The sequence below is a fragment of the Haliotis rubra genome, unplaced genomic scaffold (assembly GCF_003918875.1).
Source record: "Haliotis rubra isolate DU_JTF1 unplaced genomic scaffold, ASM391887v1 Scf106, whole genome shotgun sequence".
NCBI classification, from domain to species: domain Eukaryota; kingdom Metazoa; phylum Mollusca; class Gastropoda; order Lepetellida; family Haliotidae; genus Haliotis; species Haliotis rubra.
This window is the reverse complement of record NW_025764959.1, coordinates 2,000,226-2,027,174: the sequence shown is the minus strand read 5'-3', so window position 1 is coordinate 2,027,174 and position 26,949 is coordinate 2,000,226. Positions and strand designations below refer to the sequence as shown.

Below are 26,949 nucleotides of genomic sequence, written 5' to 3'. Positions count from 1 at the left end.
AGTTCCTGTGGCACATCTCTACATCCCAGTCAACTGAAGGTTGGACTGGCCTAGAATACTTGTTCGCCCCTAGGGTTTGGGTTTAAGGGATGGAAGTATTGAATCTGTTGGCCCCCAGGGTTAGTGTTAGGGGCGAACATATTCTTTAGGGGGTTCCCTCCCTTGAAGGTACAGTTTGTCTGGAATTTAGGCAGAAGTTTTCTGTGTGCTTTCGGTTTGTTATCAACATGATCATGGGTGTTTCTTTTACAGAATTCTAACAAAAAGAAAAGGGGAGATGAGAAGAAAAAAAGCAATCTTGAACTCTTCAAAGAAGAATTGAAACAGTAAGTGTATGAAATAAATTACATTGATTATTAATTATTTTTGTTTATTAAATCCATGCAAAAGTCATGCTCAAAGTTAGTTATCTGATATTTATCATTCTGTTTCATAGAGATCGTCCTTGGGGTACATATATATGCATTTTCTGTGGCTGAAAATGTCATGTGACAGTTGTATCAATGTTTTAATAAAATATTGTACAATAAATAAAAAGCCTTTTTTATCTATTATACACCCCACCACCACGTGGAGTTACCTCCCTGCCACACGTGCGTGGTCAACCAGGTAAGCACCCAGGCCCGTATCATCATTCCTTCTGCTGTCACGCATCGTGTTCACACGTGCCTTGACCGTGCTGACCAATTCTAAGATGACTGAGTCTTCAACTTCTGTATGTATGGTCTTTATTGTTTTTTCAGAACGCTCTTTTGACTTTGCAGTTAGTTATTTCTCATTTATGTGACTTTTGTATTAAAATTTTACGCTCGCTTTCCCGTCGGCCTTGAGGTACCTGTCAATCCGTTGCCACTGGTGCTTGAAAAGGATTCCCGGTGTTCCGGTTCCTGCACCCACTTTGCCTGTGAGAGCGGAGGAGCCAGTTTTGCCTGTGCTACCTCCTACCGGGGTCCTGGCGTGCTGTCGGTGTCCGGGGCGGATAGTGTCTCGGGGTCTTCCCTTCCCTTGTCGTCTGTGGCTCAGCCTTCCACCGGTCGGGGTTCAGGTCCTCTCTTCGGGAGGATCCGGATTCTTGCTCGGGTTCGGGAGCAGAGTCGATGGATGTGGGGGAGGTTGAGGAGTCCGACGGCGCTTCCTGCTTCTCATCAGCTTTGCATGAGGTGAGCCCCAAGCTGCGGTGCCGACATGCCACCAGGAGTCATCTGAGTTCCGCCTGCCGGGTGAGGCGTTTGCTCCTCGGCAGCCTTCACTGACGCAGCTCCGCATTCTTCCATCGCTGATCCAGGACGTAGTGGATCTGTTGCAGGGCTCCAGATAATTTTCAACATCAGGAGTACGTACTCCTTATATTTCCAACAGAGGAGTACTGGAAAACCTCAAGAGTACTAGTTGGAATTACAGGAGTATCAGTAATCTTGTGTTTCGTTTCATATATGCACCACAACATTGCTACTCTTATGTAAACAGGTCAATAAACAATGAAACAATACTTTTAAAAACAAGAAGACAAAGTCATCAATATCCCCCCGCAATGGCTAAATACTCTTCAAGAATATGTCTACGAGTTATGATTATGTCAAATGTTTTGGCGTGTATATAGCTACGTGGAAGGAGAGTTCTGAAAGGATTCAATGTTCTGCTCCAGAAATGAGCACTACCACCAAATTCAGTGTAAGCCAACGTTGTTGCCATGAAAACGCAAACAATATTTTATTCAGAAATCCAAAACTACCAAAAGGCACCAGTAAACCACCAGATCTATCTATCTGCCAAGTTTGGTGAAGACGTATTGGACGGTTTTAGAGTTATGCTCCAGAAATGACAAATGTGCACGTAGTCCATTTTAATATTAAAACAAACAAAAAAAACACCACACACGTACATGTCGGCCGTTACCGCTGTGGAAGCGAGGCCCGCCAGAGTTCACCGGCATAAGGCGCACTCCGGTGCCGTCATGTCCGGTTCAGGCTTTGCTGGACAAGTCCACAATCGAGGGCATTCCACCAGGGGAGGAACAGGCGGGGTTCTATTCAGCGTACTTCCTCGTGTACCGAAGAAAGACGGTGGGTTCCGTCCCTTTCTGAACCTGAAGGGGTTGAATCGCATGATAGAGGTTCCATCCTTCAAGTGGAGACACCTCGGTCGGTGATCTCCTCTGTGCAGCCCGGCGATTGGCACTTATCGATCGATCTAAAGGATGCGTATCTTCATGTACCTATTCATCCCACGTTCAAGCAGTACCTCAGGTTCTCTTATGACCGGATGTATTATCAATTCAGGATGCTCATCTTTGGCATATCCACTGCCCCCAGGGTGTTCGCCAAGCTCATGTAAGTGCCGGCTTCTCTCCGCGCGGTCGCAAGGAAGGCATTGTCACTCTTACCTGGAGGACTGGTTGCTGCGTGCACTAACTCAGCCAGGGAATCTAGATTCTACTCACAGGGTGATAAACATTTTAGTTCGACGGGGCTGGATCATAAACCTCAAGAAATCCGACCTGGTACCCACCCAGGACTTGGTTTTTCTTTGGGCGCGGGCGTGGACTTGGCTTCGTCTGCGGGGTCATATGGCGGCGACCGTCTCTGTCATGTGGAGGGCGCGGTTTAGGATGCGCCCTATACAGCAAGCTTTGATGTGTCTGTGGGCTCACTCAGAGGATCTGGAGAAGTGTCTCACAGTTCCCGGGTGGTTGTCTCCTCACCTTCAGTGGTGGACCGATGTCGGGAATCTCTCCAAAGGAGTCCCTTTGGACATCCTGACGCCAGTTCTTACAGTTCAAATGGATGCATCCCTCTCAGGCTGGGGGTGTGTTCTGGGCAGCCTGTCGGTGTCCAGACGCTGGTCCGAAGCCGAAGTCCGTCTTCACATCAACGTGTTGGAACTGAGAGCTGTACGGTTGGTTTTCGAGCGCTTCCGGGAGCATGTTCAGGGCCAGGTTGTTCGTCTTCAGTTAGACAACAGCACAGCCGTGACGTACATCCTGAAGCAAGGTGACACAGTGTCCCCACCGCTCCTTCGGGAGGCATGGGAATTTTTCCTCTGGTGCGACCAGTGCGACTTTCAGAACTCCTGCAAGCACACTTTCTCGCTGGCTTGTGTAGGTCATTTGTGCTGCTTATCAGGCTAAGGGCAAGCCTCCCCCCTGAGGGGTTGAAGGATCACTCGGTCAGGGCAGTGGCCACTTCAAAGGCTTTTGCAGCGGCACTGCCCATTGACGAGATTTGCTCCGCCGCTATTCGGAGCTGGCCTAGCACTTTTTTACGGCACTCTCAGCTTGATACACCTTCCCATGATCGAGCATGCTTTGGTAGATCTGTTCCCTCCAGTGGACAGTGTCCTGCCACCCTGACCGAGTGAGTCTTGGTTATTTGGTTTTATGACACTGAGATCAATTGTTGTGTTAATGGACATATCCGCTGTTGTATTCTACGACAACTTTCAATTTCTCTGATTAATTATTCGGTTGTGAGTTGTGGTTTTCCCCTTATGGTGTTCTCTAGAGATTTCATTAAGTGGACGGGGTTTTAATTACACACTATGTGATGTGTTTTTTTTTATTGCTTAACATGTTGAGGTCGGTCCTCAGTACGTTTCCTCCCTGTTGGGTCACCTCCCATAATGCCTCTCGCAGAAGCTTTGGGACACATGACAGGTGAGTGTTATGGCGTAAGTAACTTTTCGTTTACGTGATCACTATTTCTTTGTACTGTGACAGAATTCTCTCCTTGCTAGCCTCCGGTCTTTGCATATATGTACCCCAAGGACGATCTCTATGAAAAACACTTAGATAAACCTGTAGAAGTTTCCAGTTCTTTGAAGAGAATCGTCCTTGGGGTAGGGCCGCCCACCTCCCCATTTCTGTTCACTGATTTGTTGGCCACGCATGCGTGGCAGGGAGGTAACTCCACGTGGTGGGGGCCATATAATAGATAAAAAAGGCTTTTTATTCATTGTACAATATTTTATTAAAACATTGATACAACTGTCACATGACATTTTCAATTTTCAGCCACAAAAAAAATTCATATATGTACCCCAAGGACGATTCTCTTCAAAGAATTGGAAACCTCTACAGGTTTGTCTAAATTGATTGATTTTTAAGTAATGATTAGCAATCCATTGAACCATGCTGCCCTGATATAAATATTCATCTTGCCCTCACAACTTACAGGATTCAAGAGGAAAGACAAGAGCGACACAAGCTAAAGAAAGTGTTGAGAGATTCAGGAGTTGATCTTCAAGACAGTGACACCAAGATTTCCCCTTTTCTTGATCCCATGGACATAGGACCTGCTTCACTACGTGGGCCAGGTAGGGTGACTTCATCTGAGTGTGTGCACCTAAGTTCTTTCTACTCTTGACCCATTAAGTTCCGTGTCAGAACTGGTCTTCAGTAACCCATGCATGTCATAAGAGCAGTGTGAGAAATTGTTTGAAAGTTTTGTTAGCCAGTCAGGCTAGCTATGCCTGAAAGTTACTAGCTCACAAAATAATTCACCAGCCTGAAATTTGAATGTGGACAGAGGGTTCATCATTAAGCTGCTGTTATGATGAACATGTTTATCGGGCCATAATCTTGCATGATTTAAAAGTGTATTATAACATAACAAGTCAGAGAGAGTGATATAGTTACAAAATGACCCCATGATAATTCACCAGCCAGTTGGGCCAGTAACTGTGGATATTTACTGGCCCGACTGGAATTTTACTAGCCACAGGCTAGTGGGCCAGCGGCTAATTTGCACACTGCATAAGAGGACACTAATGGGGTCGGGGGGTCAGACCCGCCCTCTTGGTTGACGTGTCATCTGCTGATCACTGGATAGTCTGGTCCAAACTCGGTTATTTAAAGACCATCGTCATGTAGCTGGAATATTGCTGAGTGCGGTGTAAAACCAAACTCACTCACTCTTTCTACTCTCGCAATTCCGGGTTAGAATAGATCGCCAACTTATCCTGGTCTTTTGAAGTGATCAAGTGGGCGAAATGGTCACTGACAGGTCAGGCTCAAGATTTGGTTGATTTTGAATCCTTCTACCCTGGACATTGTAGATTTTTGCTCACAATGTTAAGACAATCTAGATTGTCGCCTATCAAACTCGATTCACCACCCTGCAATGTACTTTAAGCTATTCATTTCACTACTTTTTTTAAAGTGGCAAATTAATTCTAGTGAAAAACTGGCAGACAGGCTAAGAATAAACTACCTCACTTCTATGTATTTCATGATTGGCTGACCAAGTCAGGTTTTTTTCATTTGTTTGCATACATATCATAAGGCCAGGCCTGCTCACTTTGCATTAATCTGTGATGCATGATTATACATTGTACTTCTTAATCTGTATATGTTTATGCCTCCATAACCATTATTACCCTACATGGCACAATGAGTGAAGTCTTATTAGCTGAGTAGAATGTTGCTAAAACCTGTGTGATTCAATAACTATTTGTTCATTTGATATTGCTAAATGTTGCTAAACTCCACTTTCAAAGCAGAGTGTTACTGGTTATTCTGATTTGTTTTTATCTGAAATGAATATTCCGTTTATTGGAAATTTGTACCAGTAGTTCATGCAGATTGTTTCATGATCTATTTCTGGTATTTCTTACTTGTATCTGTATGATTATATTTAATCATTGACTCAGGAGACCGAGCAGGGGGAATTGGATCGTTCGACCCAGGAGATGAGAATACAACCAACATATATGTAGGCAACATATGTCCAAAGGTGAGAAAATATTGATTGTTATCTAGAGTGCTGTTGTCAGAATTGATAATCGTCTAAAACTTTCTAGACATACAAACTTGGTACAGATACCAATTACAGTTTCTTCAGTAAACAATTAGCTGTGCATGGTTACCTCCCTTGGATGTGACAGAAACTGTAGATAGAGGTTCTAATCCTGGTTTGTCATGATTGTTCCAAGGTTCCTTTGCACCTATCCCTCCATGATTTTGTTTTTTAACCATTTTTTTCGTAGTAGTCCACTTTAGCTTTACTTGTACATAAATGGGGATAGAACTGAAATACTGTTGAAAGCTGCATTTAACTAAACTGACTCACTCTTTGGTCAGATCAGATTTAGATTATAGGCAGGGCAAGTCTAATTATGCTTTTTAATGAATTGCATTGCATTGAATTTATTCATTCATTTTGTTCACTGTTTCATGTAGCTAATTAATTTACAGTAAGATTCTTTAATATTTGAAACAAGATGGAGAATTCTTTTACATTTGCTAATGAAAAGCCTTGGTGGTGAAAATTTGACCTCAGATGACAGAGCAACAGCTTTGTGAAACATTTGGGAAGTATGGTCCTCTAGCAAGCATCAAGATCATGTGGCCTCGCACAGAAGAAGAGCGTTCCCGTGGAAGAAACTGTGGATTTGTTGCCTTCATGAACAGGAAGGATGGAGAGCGAGCAATGAACTCTCTACGAGGTGGGTAGGAGATTTCCAAGGATTTCCCTGGCTCATTTCTCCTCTGTTTGCATTATTTGTTTGTTGAGATCCTGTTGCCGCAAATTGTTGGGGGGCGAGGAATTTTTTACATTCACTTCTTTTGAAATGAAAGTTCAAACAAATTTTTTCCTTGTTGTAATAAACGGTTCACTATTGGGGTTTTCATCAGTTTGGGGGGTTTTCATCACTTGAAATATTGTGATCTATTCCACTTTGATTTTCACTATTGCTTTACAAGTGTATACATTTTGAGAGCACAGCAAGCCTTGCCACTTTAGACCCAGAAGGAGCTGAGATTGTGGAGATAAGACAAAGAAAGAAAGAAAGTTACTTTGGATAAATCGTTTTATTCAGACTAAAAATTACATTACCCTGAATATGTTACCAAAATGGCACTAAATGATATTTGACTCAAAAAATTGTCAAATTAGGCCTGTATTGATACAGAATGCCCAGATGGAACTTGGATCCCAAAACTTTATTTTTGAATTGGATTTAGATCCATCACAATCTGTAAATATAAACTGGAAGTCACATCCGTCATTAATTTTTGGAATACATCGTATAGGACATTGTTCAACATGTCCAATTAAATTAAAAGATTAGTTAAGAGAAAAAAATGTTTAAGACATCCCATTTGAAAGAATGTCCTTTTTGAAAATTTACAGAAACAGATTCATGACTTTTTTCAGGGTATCATTTTTAAAACTGTTCATACTGTGATTTGGTAGGCACGCATGTATAATAATGAGAATGAGGCATCTTACCTTTTCTGAAATGTAGTGGCCACCAGCATTGCTCATGTTGCCTTCTTACTATTTTCATAGAGCACTTGGTACAAGTTTGTTTTGTGTAGGGTTCATTTCAACTCATTTTATTCACTATTGTGTCACATTTTTGTCCTTTTTGCCTTTAAAATGTTTGTTTGTTAAATACAGCGTATGATATCTGTAAATTTAATAAATACCCTGGACCTGTTTGATGTCATAGTTAAATTTCGGAAGTGATGTCAATACCTCGCCTCTACCTCTAACTAAGCACAAAATTTGATTGTGTTTAGTATCCTGCTGTCTGAATCAAATATATCAAATCAAGGCTTGTTGATTGGTTGCAGTTGTGTTGTTGTGCCCTGGATTGGATTTTTGGTTAGGATAGGCCCCCAGCAATGTATGCAGGTCATGGGGTGTCCACTTATATCTGGTAGTCAGGCTGTGGCTTGGCTGATAGTATTTCTTTGTACCACAACAGTGTGGATAGTTGCTTACAATATTGATCACTGGATTGTCTAGTCCAGACTTGATTATTTACAGACTGCCGTCATATAGCTGGAATATTGCAGAGTACAGCAATATACAACAGAGCAAACTTTTTTTTATTTGTTATGAAGTCATGCTTTCAGTTACAAAATATTAAAACAGTTGTCACTTGCTTTGTGTATCAGTTGTAAATGATAGGTCTGTTTTGAGAGTATTTTCATAAGCATGCTTATTTAAGTATGACCAACTTGATACCATTGTCATATTGAATTTGATTATTCTGATATAAATATGACATGATACAAACAGGACCGGCTTGCCATGATTATTGAGCTAAAGTAGTAATACTTTCATGTTTTTGTGAGTTGAAAAATGTATCTGATAACTGTTTACCTTGAATACATCCTTTTACAGAAAACTTGTTCTTATTTCTTGTTGTCAATGCGATTTCTTCACTCTTTGCCTTTGGAATATTTGAACACAGGAAGAGAAGTGATGGGCTTTGAAATGAAGCTAGGGTGGGGTAAGGCGGTGCCCATTCCGCCCCACCCCATTTATATACCCCCAGCTCTGGTTGAGATGACCCAGCCACCCCCACCCTCAGGACTTCCATTTAATGCTCAACCACTGAAGAAGGCAAGACTGGAGAAGTTGTATGGAAATATTCCACCACCAAAAGATGGAGAAGATGAACAATCCAAGGAGGAGAAAGAAAAGGTAATGATATTTGACAGTGATGTTTATGTACATTTGTTGAAATTGATTAGGTGATAAATTTCACAGATTGTTATTGTGAAGTGTTATTGTAAATCTCAAACTATAACTTTTAGGAAAATTTGTATCAATATTACTTCATGAATATTAAAGATCAATTCTTGTTTAAGACTTCAAAAAAGATACTGAAAAACACCAACAAATTCTCCTACTTACCAAGTATCTAAGCTAAACATTAATTTAATTTTATCAATGTAACATATTAGTGTAAATTGTTTATATACCTGTTGTTGGTATAAATATCCCATCTCATGTTGTTTTCAACTGCCATTTCTCCAGACTTTAGCCAACGCTGTTGTCAAAGTGGTTATCCCCACAGAAAGGTATATTTTTAGACTCTTTTTCGATCATTTGTCTAAAGAGCTTCATCATCTGATATGGAGAAATATATTTTGGAGATCCTTGTCAATCATATTTTAGTCTCAAATTATTTCCTGAAATGTTGAAGTACATGTTTTTTCTGAATAAGAGTATATATTTTTTAAATTTCAAAAACATATCATGCATGATGAAGACAAAAGGACAGAAAAATGTTTAGTTGAGATTGTAATGTGAGCAAAAGGTAGGACGGGATTGATGAAGAGGAGGATGAAGAAAGATGCTGGTGATGAAGATTCCAGGACATGGATGTGTACCTGTGAACTGTTAAAAACTGTAACTCTTGTGAATTCCAAGTGTGTTCTGGGACAGTATTCACACATAAGTGAATGTCATAAGGATTGTTTCTCAGCTTCTGTTCAACTGTGAACAGGCATGAGATGTTCCGTTTGAGAATATTTGACTCTCATTCCCAATGTTGTTCCAATGTTCCATGGACTCACTGTATACATTGATGCCATCTGTTGCAATGGACATTCTCATGTTGATGTGTAAATTTCTTATCCATGTTTAAATATTTATCAACTCCAGTAATCTGAACTGGATTTGAAAGGTTTTAGGTTATATTTGAAATGGAATAGAAAGAGGTAATATATAGACACTAAAGGAACCAGTTTTTTTTGTGTGTTTTTTTGTTGTTGTTTTTTTGGGGGGGTGGGGTGGGGTGAAAATGTGATTTTTTGCATACGTTTTATTTTTGGGAATATTCAGCTGACCATATTCATCTCATCTCCTTTTTAATGTAGTGATTTGTAAGTAATTATAATCAGCACTATTAGAAATTTGGACACATGTAAATATACTGGGATTGATTTTGAGCTTATTAACATAAAAAAGAAAACAGATCAGAAAGAAAAGAAATATTAAGAATTTCTTATTGTTTCCAGTTATAGATATGAAAACATATTTGATATATCAAGTTGCATAAGAAGTCAGTCAGGTTATCATTTCACAAGTAATCTCTCAGTGATATAAGCCATGGTAGCCATTTTGTTTGTAGCAGTTGTAGGATTTGGGTATAAACTGTAACATGTTTAACATCAAATACAAGTTGGGGATATTTTCTAACAACAAGCATGGCAAGTAGATGTTTTGGTGTTTGGCTGTAGATTCTGGTGTCTTACCGATAATGTGAGTTTGTAGTGTTTGTTAACTTTCCTTCTTAGACAGTCATGAGGTAATGTGATACACAGTTTGCGCCCATTACTTTGCCTAATTTGTTAGCACCATAGCTTGTGGGTTTTACCAAAGTTGTAAACACCTTGGACATGCACCACTTAGGGCTGTCCTTATGCTTTGAGCTTACATGCTGTGAGATAACTGGAATACTGTTCAAAGCGGCATTGAACCCAACTCATGTACATACTGACTACAGTGATCTATCTAATTATGGTTCCCCAGCAGCTTGTTGTAATAGGCGACTGAGAGGTCAGACTGATTTGGTTTTTGTACCCTGATGTATTTTTGTGATTACATTGATTGTAGGTTTGTCTGGTCCAGACTTTATCATGTACAGACCACCATCAAATAGCTGGAATATTGCTGACAGTGACACTAAACAACCAGCAATACATGATCTAATATGGATTGCTTGCCCCAATAACATCTCTCAAGTATGTATTGTTCACCATGGGAATAGCTCTAGCCAATGCACCAAGTAGCATTTGATATGAGCCAGATAATATGATGACCTGGTTGATAGTGTGACAACTTACACAAATATTGTGGATGGATGCTCATGCTTTGAACCATTGGTTTGCTTGGACCCACCTTGACTATTTGTAGGAAGCCTGTATATGGCTGAAAGATTGCTGACTCTCAGACTGGGGTGTAAAACAACATTCATTCACTCAATGATTGATATTTCCCTGTATCTGCATCATCAGTACCTCATGGGTTTGTATATACTACATCCCTCCATTACCTGTGATTGCACATGGCACAATGCAGTGTAATAGTGATGCATGTGTATGTAGGAGAGTTTAAAATATCATATGCACTCAATGGCTGTCAAGTTTATTTACAATACTGAATCACAGGTCCCCGTCTTATGGGCAATTTGTAACAGTTTCTTGTGTTTCATGTTTCGGAATTGAAGGCACGTCATGATTATCTCCAGATGTTTCTGTTTTGCACTAACATGTCATTAATTCAAGTGACACTGGCAGCTGACTGTCCTATAGTACAACCATGATACATTTATAGGATCAGGGTGCAACATGGTTTTGTTTGTTGCAACCAGGTTTTTATGTTAACATGCACAGAGTGCAAGTGAAGTTCCTTAAATCAAGCCAGGTTTACTCAGGTAATGTAATGAGATTGGTTATGATACGAGGAAGTCAAATGATTACATCTCTGCACATGAACTTTGTGTGAACCCTATTTACTGAACACATACCTAACACTGAAGCAAGTTGCAAGACAGTTGCAGATATTACTTGAGGAATGTTGCCATTTGTTTGAGTAATGTAAGCATACACTGGTATTCCTCGCTTGGTCCTGGCCACGACTTAATTCATTGGTGAGAAGTAGCGGGTACAGTGCTGAGTGACACTTATTGTCAGGTGATGGAGGTATGTAGTGTATTCAGGAACAGGAAGTACTGATGAAGCCCACAGTTCTGATCACGTGCTTGATAACATGTCAACAAGCACAGAGATCTTGCTATCAGGTTTCTTTTAACTTGATTACAAAGTATTAAGATTTTTTCATGATTTGTGAATGGGGAGTATGCCAGTTGTGATATGAAACACATTGTACCTGTAACAGCTTACATCATGAATCACAGCCTGACTTTTGTTTAGAGTTCTCTTTTATGTTTGAGGTTCAGTTGTTTGTGAGATTTTTTTCTTGATTTTTGTTCTCACATCCTGATCAAGATGTAAATGCTACCTTTGTATCATATTGTGAAGTTGTTGACCAGTTTCAAATTCAAGCAGAACTTTTATTCTGGGTTATGTTGGCTTATGTCAAACTGACTTCATGCCAACAACAAAAATTGACAGTATTCTCTTGAAGCAGTGTAATAATGTAGCAATTTGGCCAAACTGTCCCTATTCAATTTTTATTAAGTGTCACCGAATGTCGGTTTTAAATGTTACACCATTTTCAAATTATATTTTAATGTGTTAATGACAGTTAACATCCTACCAAAACTTAACTATTTATGACTTTTAATGTCCTACGAAAACCTAACTGAGACTTGTTCACCCCTGGTCTTCGGCTAGTTATTTTTTGCTGATTGCATATATATGGTGTAGTTTGGTCCCCAAGGGGACTTAACTCCCTTGTCCTGGCATTGTCTAGCTTCTTCTTACAGAAATCTCCTGTCTCTTATTCATCGATTGGTCGAGTTTGTTGTTCGAGAAGGACCCATGTTTGAAGCAATGATTATGAATAGGGAAATAAATAACCCTATGTTCAGGTGAGTGATTGATTGCTAATTCATGAAGAATTTTTTCTTCTTTTAGCTGTTTTTCAGTGTCAGTATTTACCTGTGTTAGGGATGTGTCAACAGTATGCACATCATATCCAAATGGAATGATATTGTTTGTTAATTCTTGAATCTATAAATAACAGATTACTGTTTGTTTAATTTTGAATCTATAAATGACAGAATAATGATAGTAATAGGACAGAATTCGGCGTTCTTTAACTTCTTGTTCAGTTCTTTAACTGTTGATAATACCTTGCATGATTACGTATGGCCTGTAGTAGGTTTCAAGGTGTAATCCATTTATGATAAAGCATACGACTTTATAGATGACCTCTTCTAGTTTATTGCAAGCTCTATGCAAATAAACAGAAAACAGTTGTTATCTATAAAGTCGCATGCTTTATTGTTGACTCAACAACTTCTAGAATGACCATCAAACAATTACAATCCGTTTATTGAAATAATTATGAAAATATTTCAGTCATGCGATTTCAAACACTTTCAACAGGAAATCTTCCATACTCTCATGAGAAAAATTCAGACCAAATTAATAATATTGTGGAAGCTTCACTCAGTTAGTATGTTAGGTTTTTGTTGTCCCCCGCCGCATGCGGAACGGGGGACTATGTATTCAGCGGCATCCGTACGTACGTCCCGATTCTTGTTAACGCGATATCTCATGAACTGTTGTAGCCAATGTCCTCAAATTTGGTGACAGCCTACATTGGAGGATTACCCAGACATAAGTCGATTTTGGTGACCGTAACCTTATTTTCAAGGTCACCACTACACTTTGACCACTTTTCAAACTCTTGTTAATGCGAAATCTCATGGACTGTCTGCGTAATCCCCCAATGTAGGCTGTCACCAAATGTGAAGACATTGGGGGATTACGCAGACACCAGTTAATTTGGGTGAACTTGACCTTATTTTCAATGTCACCATGACACTTTGACCACTTTTGAAACTCTTGTTAACGCGAAATCTCATGGACTGTTGTACCCAATGTCTTCACATTTGGTGACAGCCTACATTGGGGGATTACGCAGACACCAGTTGATTTGGGTGACCTTGACCTTATTTTCAAGGTCACCACGACACTTTGACAACTTTTGAAACTCTTGTTAACGAGGTATCTCATAAAACATTGCACCCAGTGTCTTCAATTATGTCGACAGCCTACATTGGGTGATTATGCAGACACCAGTCATTTCAGGCATTTTGTATGTGACCCAAAAATATAAAGTAGTAACTGTGTTATAAATATTCCATTCTTTAGCTGCGGAGGACATTGCCATATCAGTGGCAAACACTTGTTGTTATGTGTAAGCTATGTTCTAATGTTAGTATGTGAAGCCCATTTCTGGTGTCCGCCGCCGTGATATTTTAAACTCACTCACTCTTATGTTAGTACAGCAGAAAAGTCCAGTTGACAATGAAAATCAGTCAGTCTTTATTTAGGTTATGGAGGAGAGGTGGGGTAGCTCAGTTGTTAAAAGGTTTGCCGGTCATGAAGAAGGCCCAGGTTCCATTCCACACATTGGTACAGTGTGTGAAGCAGATTTCTGGTGTCATCAGACCATGATTATTAGGTTATAATACTGTGTAATAAAAGCAACAGGATCTTAGTCCTAGAGCAAACAAACCTTATGACAGGACTCTGTGTCAAGCATGGCTTATGTAATCATGTAAATAACAATATGTAAATAAAATACATAACCATCTACAGCACAAGATTTACATAAATTCTGTATTATAGATTTTGATCATTTGAATTCAGTGTCAGATACAGACCATGTGAAGTAAGTTAACACATTCACAGAGCAAATATTAACAGTTGGAATAAAGATAACAAAAATCTTCAATGTATTGGCGAAAGATTTAGTGTCAACTCGTATTGGTTTGCAATGATCTTATAATATAGATAAAATGTTTGAAGTTGAATGAGATGGTAATTATATAAAATGATACATTTGACACAAACCCTTACAAGAGGTAAGCCACTAAGTTATTTTATTTTGTGACAAAAGATATATACTTCCTGTGTTGACAATCTGAGTTTATAAAATGTTTGTGAGTACATATCTTTATCGGATGTGGTTTTCCAAGATCGACATGAGGGGGTTAACTGACATAAATCATCTCTGCTGTGTTTCCTTAGAACTACCTTAGGACAGTCAAACAATGTCAGGTTTAACCAGTGACTGTTGATTATCTAAGGAACTATAGCCTGGCATACAGTGGGGGCAGCAGTCTTGCAAGGGTAGTAATGTACCTTATAGAAATTACTTGGGAAATTGCAACATGCTGATTACACAGTGTATGAACTGCCAAGAAAATCTTCATTGCAGCATAGATATAATTGTAATATGTTTCAAACCAAACCAAATTATTATTTCAAACATAATATATCGCTCTTCAATGTTTGGTCGCTAAGTGAATGCATAATTTGTTCTGTGTAAGATCAGAGGCTTGGGTAGCCCAGAATTTTAAAGCGCCACAATTCACTGTGCAGAGTTGCTCCCTTGGACATGCCAAAACCGTATGATTGTGGGTTCTTATCATGTTTAACTGCGCTGATGATGTTGAGGTTGTCGGCACAATACACTCTGTCAATGGTTTCACCAAAATGGTAACACCTAGACCTTGGTCACCTCAGACTGTCCTCCCACAGCAAGCTGACACCAGTATTGTTTACACAGCCCAGGTCACTCACTCTGAGATCAGAGGGCCTTCTTAGCAGTCAGTGGTTGATGTAGGCAATAATATAACTACAGTGTAGTTGAGGTGATTGTGTCTTACCATACAGTCTGCGATTATAGTGATTTCGGCATAATGGAGAATACACATTGTTTCAATGAATTGAAGCAAAAACAAAAGTTCCATGTCTATTCAAGAATGAAATCTTCAAGTAACATCTTTAAGAACAACCCTTTGCTGAATGTCTCTTTCTAGAAAGCATAAAAAATTGTTAGGCAACAATAAATAGATTATTAGATTTTCATCTCTAATGTATTTTTATAAAGTAAGAAGCAACATGTTACTGAATGTAACTCTCTGAAGCATAATTTTTTGGTGACTTCTTTGAGTGGCATTTTTGAACTTGGGAAGTACAATATAGAACAAACTTTATGGATAACAACTTCTTTTATTTCGTGAGTCCGACGTTTCGATGCATATGATATTCTTGTACTGGTGTCCAGCTGCTTGACAACGGTACTAGGATCTATATCGAAAAGCTGCACTCACAAATAAAAGTGGTTGTTATCCATAAAGTTTGTTCTATATAAAGTGTTTGGGGGACTATGTATTGGATTCCTTTCACCAAATAGAGATAGGCTGGCATTAGTCTGGACTACTACATGCTGCCATTCCCCATAAGCATACACATCAGTATATAAGGTCACTAATCTTCAATGCAACAATAGGGGCAGCAGGGTAGCCAAGTGGTTAAAGCGTTCGCTCGTCATGCTGAAGACCTAGGTTCGATTCCCCACATGGGTACAATGTGTGAAGCCCATTTCTGGTGTACCCCCATGATATTGCTGGAATATTGCTAAAAGTGGCGTAAAACTAAACTCAATCACTCAATGCAACAATAAACCACATTTTCCTGACCTCCCTGGCGAACAATTAAGTGATATGATGCAGTGTATTTAGCAGTGAGGGGTGAAAAACTAATGATACACTGTGGCCGTATTGTTACCAGCAAGACCATGTGCAGAACAAAATGATAGGACTATTTTAAATGCTTATCCACAAGTTATGGTGGAAGTTAACCATGATATTCTGTAAGCCAAAGAAACAACTGCATATGACATGTTATCAAAGTCTTGCCTACAGTACAGTATGATAATATGTGCTCCTATTATCCACACAGATTTCATCTGTGGCACTAAGTTTTCATATATTTTTCTGTAGAAAATGTTATTTGCGTGTAGATTGTGATTAAGCTAATTTCTGTGTTTTTATATTAACTAGATCCCATAGAAGATAGACTTCCCTGTCTTGTGTGGTAACTCAGTACATGTAAACCATGGAAGAATCATGATTGATATTCTCTATGTTCACTCATGGCAGTTATGCATAGGTCATGAAATACAATCCTTGTTTTAACTATTTAAAGCAGTTCTTTATCTCAGTTTGGTAAGGAATTGCACACAGGTAAAGTAATGATGTTTATCTACAAGAGTTTAAATTTTGAACAACACTGTCATAGTAAACGTCTTTTTCACGTGAGGGTTTCTTCCCACTATACATGCCATTATAAAACTAGAATACTGTTTAAAGTGGCTTTTAACCCAATTGTCATTTATTCACTTGTATGATATGAATGTTTTCCCTATCTGTTGTCACAAAGTAAAACAGTTTGTGTACCACTGCAGGTTTCTGTTCGACAACCAAACACCAGCACACACATACTACCGATGGAAGCTTTTCTCAATTCTTCAGGTACAGCTTTCTGTTATTTGATGATATTCAAAGTTTGACCAAATGCCTGGGTTTAATTCTCCACAGGGGTACTGTGTGTGAAGCCCATAATTAAAGCGAATACCTTACTAAATTACATAATTGCCTTAATTCATGTTTTGGCAATCACACTATGAAAATTTAGATTTTCAACAGATGTCCCCTTAGCTGCCAACCTAATTGATAGTGGTGGGAAACTCTGTTCTCTGCAATAATTGTAACTGTGCATGTGCAAAGCGGGAACCATCATTACATCTTTCCTGTGTCCAGAGCAAGTCAAATGAAAATGTTATTTATTGATCGGGTGATCAGGTTAGATGACATTGTTGACTGAATGTCATCATAATGCAGGGGATATTTGTGTCACTATCATATTTTTGTTTGGTCCAGATTCAATTATTAACAGGCTACTTTCATAGCTTGAACAGTACTCAGTGTGGATTCCAACAAAGTAACAATGAAACTTAAACCAAATTTTGCATCATATTCATTACTGTTATTGTCTTCAGGGAGATTCGCCGTACACATGGCGAACAGAAGAGTTCCGTATGTTCAAGGGTGGGTCTTTGTGGCGACCTCCACCTTTGAACCCGTACACCCAGGGAATGCCAGAAGAGCTAGTGAGCAAGTCTGCCTATAGCCTTGATATTGACCCAAGCATTAAGAAGGGGCAGCTCACTGATAGGTATGTGTTGTCCATATTTTCACTGACAACCAGTAGAATCACACAACTGTTACATGTAGCTCACTGATAGGTTTGTGTTGGCCATATTTTCACTGACAACCAGTAGAATCACACAACTGTTACATGTAGCTCACTGATAGGTATGTGTTGTCCATATTTTCCCTGACAACCACTAGAATCACACAACTGTTACATGTAGCTCACTGATAGGTTTGTGTTGGCCATATTTTCACTGACAACCAGTAGAATCACACAACTGTTACATGTAGCTCACTGATAGGTATGTGTTGGCCATATTTTCACTGACAACCAGTAGAATCACACAACTGTTACATGTGTAGCTCACTGATAGGTATGTGTTGTCCATATTTTCCCTGACAACCACTAGAATCACACAACTGTTACATGTAGCTCACTGATAGGTATGTGTTGGCCATATTTTCACTGACAGCCAGTAGAATCACACAACTGTTACATGTAGCTCACTGATAGGTATGTGTTGGCCATATTTTCACTGACAACCAGTAGAATCACACAACTGTTACATGTAGCTCACTGATAGGTATGTGTTGGCCATATTTTCACTGACAACCAGTAGAATCACACAACTGTTACATGTAGCTCACTGATAGGTATGAGTTGGCAATATTTTCACTGACAACCAGTAGAATCACACAACTGTTGCATGTAGCTCACTGATAGGTATGTGTTGGCCATATTTTCACTGACAGCCAGTAGAATCACACAACTGTTACATGTAGCTCACTGATAGGTATGTGTTGGCCATATTTTCACTGACAACCAGTAGAATCACACAACTGTTACATGTAGCTCACTGATAGGTATGTGTTGGCCATATTTTCCCTGACAACCACTAGAATCACACAACTGTTACATGTAGCTCACTGATAGGTATGTGTTGGCCATATTTTCACTGACAGCCAGTAGAATCACACAACTGTTACATGTAGCTCACTGATAGGTATGTGTTGGCCATATTTTCACTGACAACCAGTAGAATCACACAACTGTTACATGTAGCTCACTGATAGGTATGTGTTGGCCATATTTTCACTGACAACCAGTAGAATCACACAACTGTTACATGTAGCTCACTGATAGGTATGAGTTGGCAATATTTTCACTGACAGCCACTAGAATCACGCAACTGTTACATGTAGCCATGTTTCGAGATTTCTCTTGATTCTTATCCTGCTGAACTGTTTTTGGATTAATAAAACATCTTCATATCGAAACTACAGAACAATTAGTTTGGATAAAAGTAATTCCTGAGGAAATACTACACTGTGGTATTGATTTGTTGGATGAATCCACACTTCTTGTTTTAATTTTTATTGTATATTATACCATACTACTAATATATATACATACATGCATACATGAACAAAAGAATTAAAAACAGTCTATATTAATCCACTTTGATAGGAAATATTTTTTAGTCTTTCCATGACACACAAAACTAATTCTCATAATATGAACTGTGTATTGAGTAGAATAACAAAATAGTTGTAGTAGTACATATATGTGAAAGAATGCAGTCCAGCTGGAACTTGTAAGGTTTTGACAAACTCAGCATTGCATCGTATATGTACTGATAAGACATAATCATTGGTCACAGAACATCTAGTTGCAGCGATGTTGGAGATGTTGTAACAGTGATGGTGTTTTAATGTTCCAGTCAGCGAGACAGGTTGGAGGACATGCTGCGAGAGTTGAGTCCGGAGCGACAGAAAATCGCAGATGCCATGGTGTGGTGTCTTGATCATGCAGAGTCGGCAGAGGAAGTAGTGGAGTGTATCGCCGAGTCTCTGTCCATCCTCCAGACTCCACTCCCCAAAAAAGTTTGTAACCTCAGACCAGTGCCTCTCAAACTCCGATGACTCGCAGATTATCTTTGCATATGTGCCGTACATGTATCAATACTAACTGTGGGCCACAGGGGGCACAGTCATATTAAAAGTACTGTTGGAAATAAAAAAGACAACTGTTTTTAGGCTGTCACTCTGTATACGTGTAACATGTACACAATTGCAAATAGCATATGTTGAAAAACCCACATCGGCCTATCTGGGCTTTAAGTGGGATTCATGATAGGATATCCAGAAAAGCATGTTTACTCGGGCAAAACTTAGAAAATGTATAAATAGCTGCTGGAAACAATAAATCAGACTATAGATGGCAATTAGGTCAGCCAGGTATGACGATGGACTGCTGACTCAGGAAATGCATGTGCTGCCTGCAGGCACAAGGGGTCATCTCAAAGATATTTTATGCTTTTTAATGTGTGTTGAAAATGTCTCATCTATTGATTAACATCTTACGTGTCTTTCTTTCATAAAGTTTATGTTCAGATATGTAAAAGAGTATGATATCCATAGAAAAGCTTAAAGGTCACATGCAACCAAAAAATCAAACATAATTAAAACACAATTATCACTTATTCATGACATATTATATACATTGCTGGTTATGAAAAAACATATAAACAAAATTATAAGCGTACAATCGCAAATCAAAAGTGCAATATTGTGTACTTCGGTTTACTTCCCAAGAAACGAAGCAGACGGGATACCGAACCTAGTCAGAGCGGGTGGGTGAGCACTCAAGTGTAACGGCTGGTTCATTTGCGTATGCCCTCACGGCTTATTGTGTGTGTATATGTAGAGATGTTGGGTTTTGTAAATACATGCTCATTTTTTGTGTAAAACATTTTGCAATCAACAGACATCATAACATGTCTTGTGTTCCACTATCACACCTGCCTGTCTGTGTAATTACATAATGTGACAGAGACCGAACTCGGGCCATAAATCAATGCATTTTGTTTATGGTGTATAGCCTGATTGGTGTTAAGTTCAAATTGCATGTGGTCAGTGATAGCAGCTGTGTACTGAATATTGTCATTAGCAGACAGGCAGGCAGACACACAGGTGTCAATAAAACAAGATATTGAGTTTTGTCTGTGACAATGACATATCTATATCACAGTTAGAAATTCTGTGGACGCTGAATAATGACATTGCTTTTAAGTATCGAACTGAGAAAGTGACTCGGTAAGAAGAACGTGTGGTGAAATTATATAAACAGTTAATTTACTGTCATAACATATAAAAAGCTCGCGCCTGTGAGATATCAACAAAACATTAGAAAAATAGCTCACACCAAAGCCTTCACCGAGTATTCACCGGACAACCCGCTTCCAAGCTGCGCGAACCTATTTCACTGCGCACGTGCTATGAGCGCAGCCCAGCTGTTGAAACCCGTTTTTCCCAGAAAAGTCGAGGGAAAATTAGTGAAACGTTTGAACTCTGATTTCGCACGTTTTTTTTCATCACGTTATTTTTCAACTTTATAAGTTGAATTTGCATTTTTGACGATTTGTTTTGGTAAGTCCATACCGAAAGGTATCAGAATCTGCAAAGTTGTGTTTTACGTTGCATGTGACCTTTAAATCAGCCATCGAATTAAATGTCTCCAAATATATAAGTTGCATGAAGATCAACAGGACTGGATATTTTTTGTAATTGTTATGACATGTCGTTTACCTCCCCAGTTTAATTCTCCTGAAGGATTATATTAGCTGATATGTCTATCCCCAATCCGACCCCAACTACCATCTGCAACACCCATCCTGGTTTTCCTTTTGAGATGACCCCTCCTACCTGTTTGTTTTATAGTGATAGTAAGACTCCATGGTAGCTACACCCTTAAAAAGTGTCCTTTGTAATACAATATCATCGCACACTAATTTGCATAAAGCCATAGTCTGCTCCAAATAAGTCGCTTTGGACATTGCTCATTTCTGCGCTAAGCTCTCTTCAGTAAAGTCTTTTATTTACGTTTCCTATCTCCTTACCACTGAGACTGTAGTTTGGCTGAACTTAGTTTAACAGTTATTTCATACTTTCACATATTAACCATATAAATTGTAGATATAAATGTGAAAAAAAAATGTTTTTTTCTATTGCCGAAAGTACTTTAGCTGCTGCAAGTCTGTTTACTGAGTTACATCCCGTAGACGTAGCAGCATCCTATGATCACAAAATCATGTCATATACCATGATTATGATTCTTTAATATACGTATTTCACTTCCTCCCAAATTAAGCATTGAGACCGGTTTTCCTGGTATTGGTACTTTGTGTTATAAATATAGTCTCCTTACACGTTTGTGTTGCCTTGACTATTTAGCTGCCTTTCAACTTACTGTGAACTAGCTAAAGAAGAAATATGCACATCACATTTAACAACACAATGTCACATCTCATTGTTTCATCTTAAATCATCACAGAAAAATATATCTTTCATCAAAAACACAGCGTATCTTTATCTCTCAACGTTTCAGATTGCACGTCTATTCCTTGTGTCGGACATCCTGTATAATTCCAGTGCTAAAGTGGCTAATGCCTCCTACTTCAGAAAGTAGTAAGTACACACATCAACAGGTCCTGGCAGAGTTGCTTCCCTTACCTGCCAGGATTTTGACGTTTGTTTGTGGAATCAGATATTTCATGGCAAATGATATGTTAAACCATGCAGGCAAAGGCCTTCATAATTGGAATTTGACCAAACATGATCTAAATGTTTGGATCTCCATTTGATTACTTCTGGGTCAAGGTCATTCAAAAAACTAGTTGCCTATCACTGCAATCTACTTTATAAGTAAATCAGTGTGGATCTGAAATAATTAAAGAGCTTGTTTGTATTAATGCTTTGCTCTTTGTAATGATTTAGCATTGGCCACTTACTTCCCAACGGTATTGTTAAAGTTCTATTGAAAGGATTTTCTTTCATATTGTTGGAAACAATGGTTGACCCTTCTGTGTAAGCTGCAGTTAAACGTGTTAGAAAGCCACTGGATATGGTTCACGCTCATGCTTCTGCCACTCCTTGCAGTTTTCAAGTCAAGCTTGAAGAAATATTCAAAGATGTACATGAAGCCTATGAAAACATTGATGGCAGATTAAAAGCAGAACAGTTCAAGGTACGTTGTTTTGTTTTTTGTGTGTGTATTACTTGTGACATGTAAAAAACTTTAACATTTAACCTTTAACATTCAGTCATTCTCTGTTAGCTATATTATTGGTCAAGGTGAAGATTCGGGGCCGTGGGGTAGCCTAGTGGTTAAAGCGTCCGCTCGTCACTCCGAACACCTGGATTCGATTCCCCACATGGGTACAATGTGTGAAGCTCATTTCTGGTGTCCCCTGCCGTGATATTGCTGGAACATTGCTAAAAGCGGCGTAAAACCGAAGTCACTCACTCACTCACAGTGAAGATTCAGAACTGGTCTGCAGCCATCAATGCTTGTTGTATAAGATGTCAAAATGAGGTGATGTGGTCAGGCTTGCTGACTTGGATGTTGCATGTCATCATATCCCAGTTGCATAGCTTGATTAGGGGTAAAGTTTGAGCAAACAATTCTCGCCACTGTGATTGTGAGCCATTGTACCCTGAAAGTAAAGTGTTGATGAAACAAATACTCTGAACTACAGCCATGCTGTGTTTTCAATGAAAACTACTAGGTTACCCGTAGATTAAACCACTCTGATGTGGATTGTACTTATTTTCATGTTTGAAACTGTGTAATCCTCTTTATGTTTGATTCCAGCAAAAAGTCATGTCATGTTTCCGCACTTGGGAAGACTGGGCCGTCTATCCAAACGACTATCTCATCAATCTGCAGAACGTCTTCCTTGGTCTCATTACACCCAAAGAAGAACCGGTTAGTAGAGAGACTGTATTGTTTCATTTGTTTACCAGTCTGCCAAACCATGAGTTTGGCAGTTAGAATTGGTCTTCAGCAACCCATGCTTGAGATAAGAGGCTACTAATGGGATCGAGCAGTCAGGGTCTCTGACTTGGCTGATGCATTTCATTGTATCCTAATTTGGTAGATCAGAGCTCATGTCACATGACATGGTCCAGACTTACATTTAATGACCGGCATTCAAATAGACAAATATTTCCAAGTGCAGCCTTAAACAACAAACATCAGATCTACATGCTATTACATTCACCTATGAGACCGCTTCCTTGGTGTAGTGGTTAGAGCGTCCGACCGGTGTGCGGAAGGTCGCGGGTTCGATCCCCGACCGCGTCATACCAAAAGACGTTGAAATATGGTACTTGTTGGTCCCTGCCTGGCGCTCAGCATTAATGGGTACAACAAGGACTGGTCGGCTCAGAGTCAGTATAATGTGTCTGAGTGGGGTATTCATGCTTCACTGCGGCATGGTATCTCAGTGGGCTAGCACTATAAAACCAGCTTCAGTCTGGGCTAGTACAAGCAACCGCACATACACATACACACGCATGCACGTCGTCATATGAGCGAAATATTCTCAAGCACGACGTTAAACCCAATTCCACCACCACCACATTCACCTATGATAACTTCCCTGGACATATTTGCCAACAAAGCTTTGATTCCGATACAAAATATGTCATCCTGCACATTAACCATCCAGTCCCAAAAAATAATGGTGTCCAGAGTCACTGATATGACAGAGATCGATGTAATGGAATCACGTCTAAAATGAAACATATGGGTCAGGTTTCAAGTGTTGCTATTGGGTTCAGGAGAATGATCCACAAAGCCTTGTTAATGCTTTAGTTATCATAACTTCCACATTGTTTGATGGTGGGGTAGCCCAGTGGTTAAAGCCCTCTCTCGTCACGCATAGACCTGGTTTCAATTCCCCACATGGGTACAATGTGTGAAGCCCATTTCTGGTGTCCCCTGCCTTGATATTGCTGGAATATTCCCAAAACGTGGCAACTCACTCCATATTGTTTGATGGTCTTGCGGAAGTTGGAGCACATATCTCACTTTGTAGAACAAGGGGGCAGGTAGTTAAGAATGATTATCGAGGTGTTGTCGTTATTACCATTGTTTGCATCCCATACGGTGATGTTGCATGTGTTCAACTACTTCCCTGAATCTGTTACAGGAGGTTGAGGAGAAGATAGAGAAGCCGATTGTGGACTACCTGGATGGAGCTCCCATTGACGATCTGGACGGTTTGCCACTGAAAGATATCGAGTACATTGAACGCAAAGTCATTGAGGATTTGGATGGGGCACCACTATCAGACGACTTAGATGGCATGCCATGTATGTTTGTCCACACATTGAAATCCAAAAAGACTTGCGTCTGAATGTGAAAAACCTAAGTCACACAGAAAGACATGGCTTAAAGAAACCATATGAACATATACACATGATGGGAACAAAGTATCGCAACACCTCTGATTTTTAACCCCCATATAGCTGTATATATACATATGATAGTTATCTTTGTTTGTATGAATATTTTGACCCTTCGGGGCATACATTACATTGAAGACAATCCAAGGCAAGCATCACATACAAGTACCCATCTTTTAAGTAAATGTGAAGTTCAGTTTTGTGCTGATGAGATGCTTGTCTGCAGGAATTTCTTCAATTTGATGTGGTCTATAGTCCCACAGTAGAAATAAACATCAGTGATGACAAGTTAAGGCCAGTATTGGTCTGAATTACTGCTTCAACACTCGGACAGAAATCATCAAATATTCAGTAAGAAATATCCACTGGTATGGATTAAACATGATATGCATGTAAAGTAGACGACAGTCAAGGATAACTGGACAGCTAGCTTTGAATAGGCCAAATAACCATGCTGTATTTGAGAGGTTTTCAGATTGTTTGAATCCAGACTGAAGGAGTGTGGAATAGATCATTTATTCCTAATTATGATGTTTAAGTTCTTATAATTCAATGTGGTGCGGTGGGGTAGCCTAACGGTTAAAGCTTTTTTGCTCGTCATGCCGAAGAGCCGGGTTCGATTCCCCACATGGGAACAATGTGGTTAGCCCATTTATGGTGTCCCCCCGCCGTGATATTCCAGGAATATTGCTAAAAGCAGCATAAAACTAAACTCACCCACTATAATTCAATATGGCTGACATTGGGACCACTATTATTCTGTTATGCATGTACATTACCAAAATAACAATTCCATAGCAGACTGTGTAACATGTGAGTGTAGTGGAAACTCTGAGATACATTTACATTTTCAGTGGACAAGCCTGAAAAGCCAGCCAAGCAAGAGACGTCTTCAACGGCCCGCTTTGCCCGCTCCAAGTGGGAGGAGGTTGATGAGACAGAGCTGGAAGCACAAGGTAAGAGTGATATTGAGTTCTAGTGTAGGGATATTTCATGTACGTAACATGCATTATCATATCATGGGTAGGTTTGTCAGCAGGATGAAAATGGTATCTGATTGGATCATTCATGCATTAATAAGATTAAACATAAGTGATCATGAAGGTATTGCTATCAATACCAATCTGGCAAAGCCCAGGTCTAACAAGTCAGAAATTACAACCACGGAGCTGTACAAGTTAGTAGGATAGTTGTTATGATTGTGAAAATAATACTCTACGATACTGAAAATTGGTGTCTAAAGATATGCAGACTAGGTCATTCGTAGGTGTTGCCGACTTTGGAGGTATTAACTGCAAAGAAATTTGGCAAGGATTGTCAAGGTACTAGTATAAGATCCCATACCTGTGTTTGTTTGCCTCTACTTCTTGAGGTCTTTCGGGGCCGGGGATAGCCTAGTGTTTAAAGTGTTCGCTCGTAACGCCGAAGACCCAGGTTCAATTCCCCACGTGGGTACAGTGTGTGAAGCCCATTTATGGTGTCCCCTGTTGTGATATTGTTGGAATATTGCTAAAAACGGCGTAAAACTAAACTCACTCTTTCACTGTTGGGGTCTTTCCCTAAATCATAAACAGCTGGCTGAAGTTTGTCTGAAACTTTGCTCTGTTTCATGTTGTAGCTGTGTGGGTCATGCATTTCAGTATTCTGTGCAAAACTTTATGACATGCCACACATAATATAACAAACCTGACTTTTCATTGATTGGAGTAGCTTCCCTTTATTAAATGGCAGTTTGGCCATGAAAATAGATCATTGACAAGGCTGGAAAATTGTCCCTTTATTTTTAATATGGTAGTTGCATCATTGTCTTAATGACAAGTTTCAGTTGGAACATTATTGCCAGTTGTAACTGTCATTTCTGATGTAATATATTCTAGTAAAACTTGTATGTTCAGATACTAATTTGTGACTGTTGACAGATTCTTATTTTGAAGATAGAATTTAAAATCGCTGTATCTGATTCACTATTTTGCTTTCGAGGGCTAAATACAATGTTTATTCCCCTGACCATCCCCAAACACAGTGGTGTAATAACCTTTATATACTAGGATTGGGCGATAACCTTATGGCAACTTGGTACTTTTCATCGGTGTTAGAAATAAGTGCCTCCATATAGATCCGTTATTGTGTCCCCAGGATCCAAAAAGTGACATGACATAGTTTCAGAATAGCCATGCAATGACAGATTTTCAAGTATTATGTTAAATTATTCATCCATATGAATATTTCACTTAACTTCAACATGAAACAGAAACTAAA

At 39.4% G+C, this 26,949-nt stretch overlaps 1 protein-coding gene across 1 annotated transcript in view; it reads left to right on the top strand.

The window, feature by feature from the left end:
- The window catches only part of LOC124277656 (U2 snRNP-associated SURP motif-containing protein-like), a 37,656-nt gene that overhangs the window by 5,171 nt on the left and 5,536 nt on the right, over positions 1-26,949 (top strand). The window contains 15 exon segments of the mRNA XM_046713387.1: positions 253-326; positions 4,172-4,311; positions 5,647-5,729; positions 6,276-6,441; positions 8,203-8,435; positions 8,772-8,815; positions 12,190-12,294; positions 16,692-16,758; positions 17,286-17,461; positions 19,161-19,323; positions 21,827-21,906; positions 22,378-22,465; positions 23,093-23,206; positions 24,435-24,597; positions 25,545-25,646. Coding sequence (XP_046569343.1) covers positions 253-326; positions 4,172-4,311; positions 5,647-5,729; positions 6,276-6,441; positions 8,203-8,435; positions 8,772-8,815; positions 12,190-12,294; positions 16,692-16,758; positions 17,286-17,461; positions 19,161-19,323; positions 21,827-21,906; positions 22,378-22,465; positions 23,093-23,206; positions 24,435-24,597; positions 25,545-25,646 — 1,798 coding nt within the window.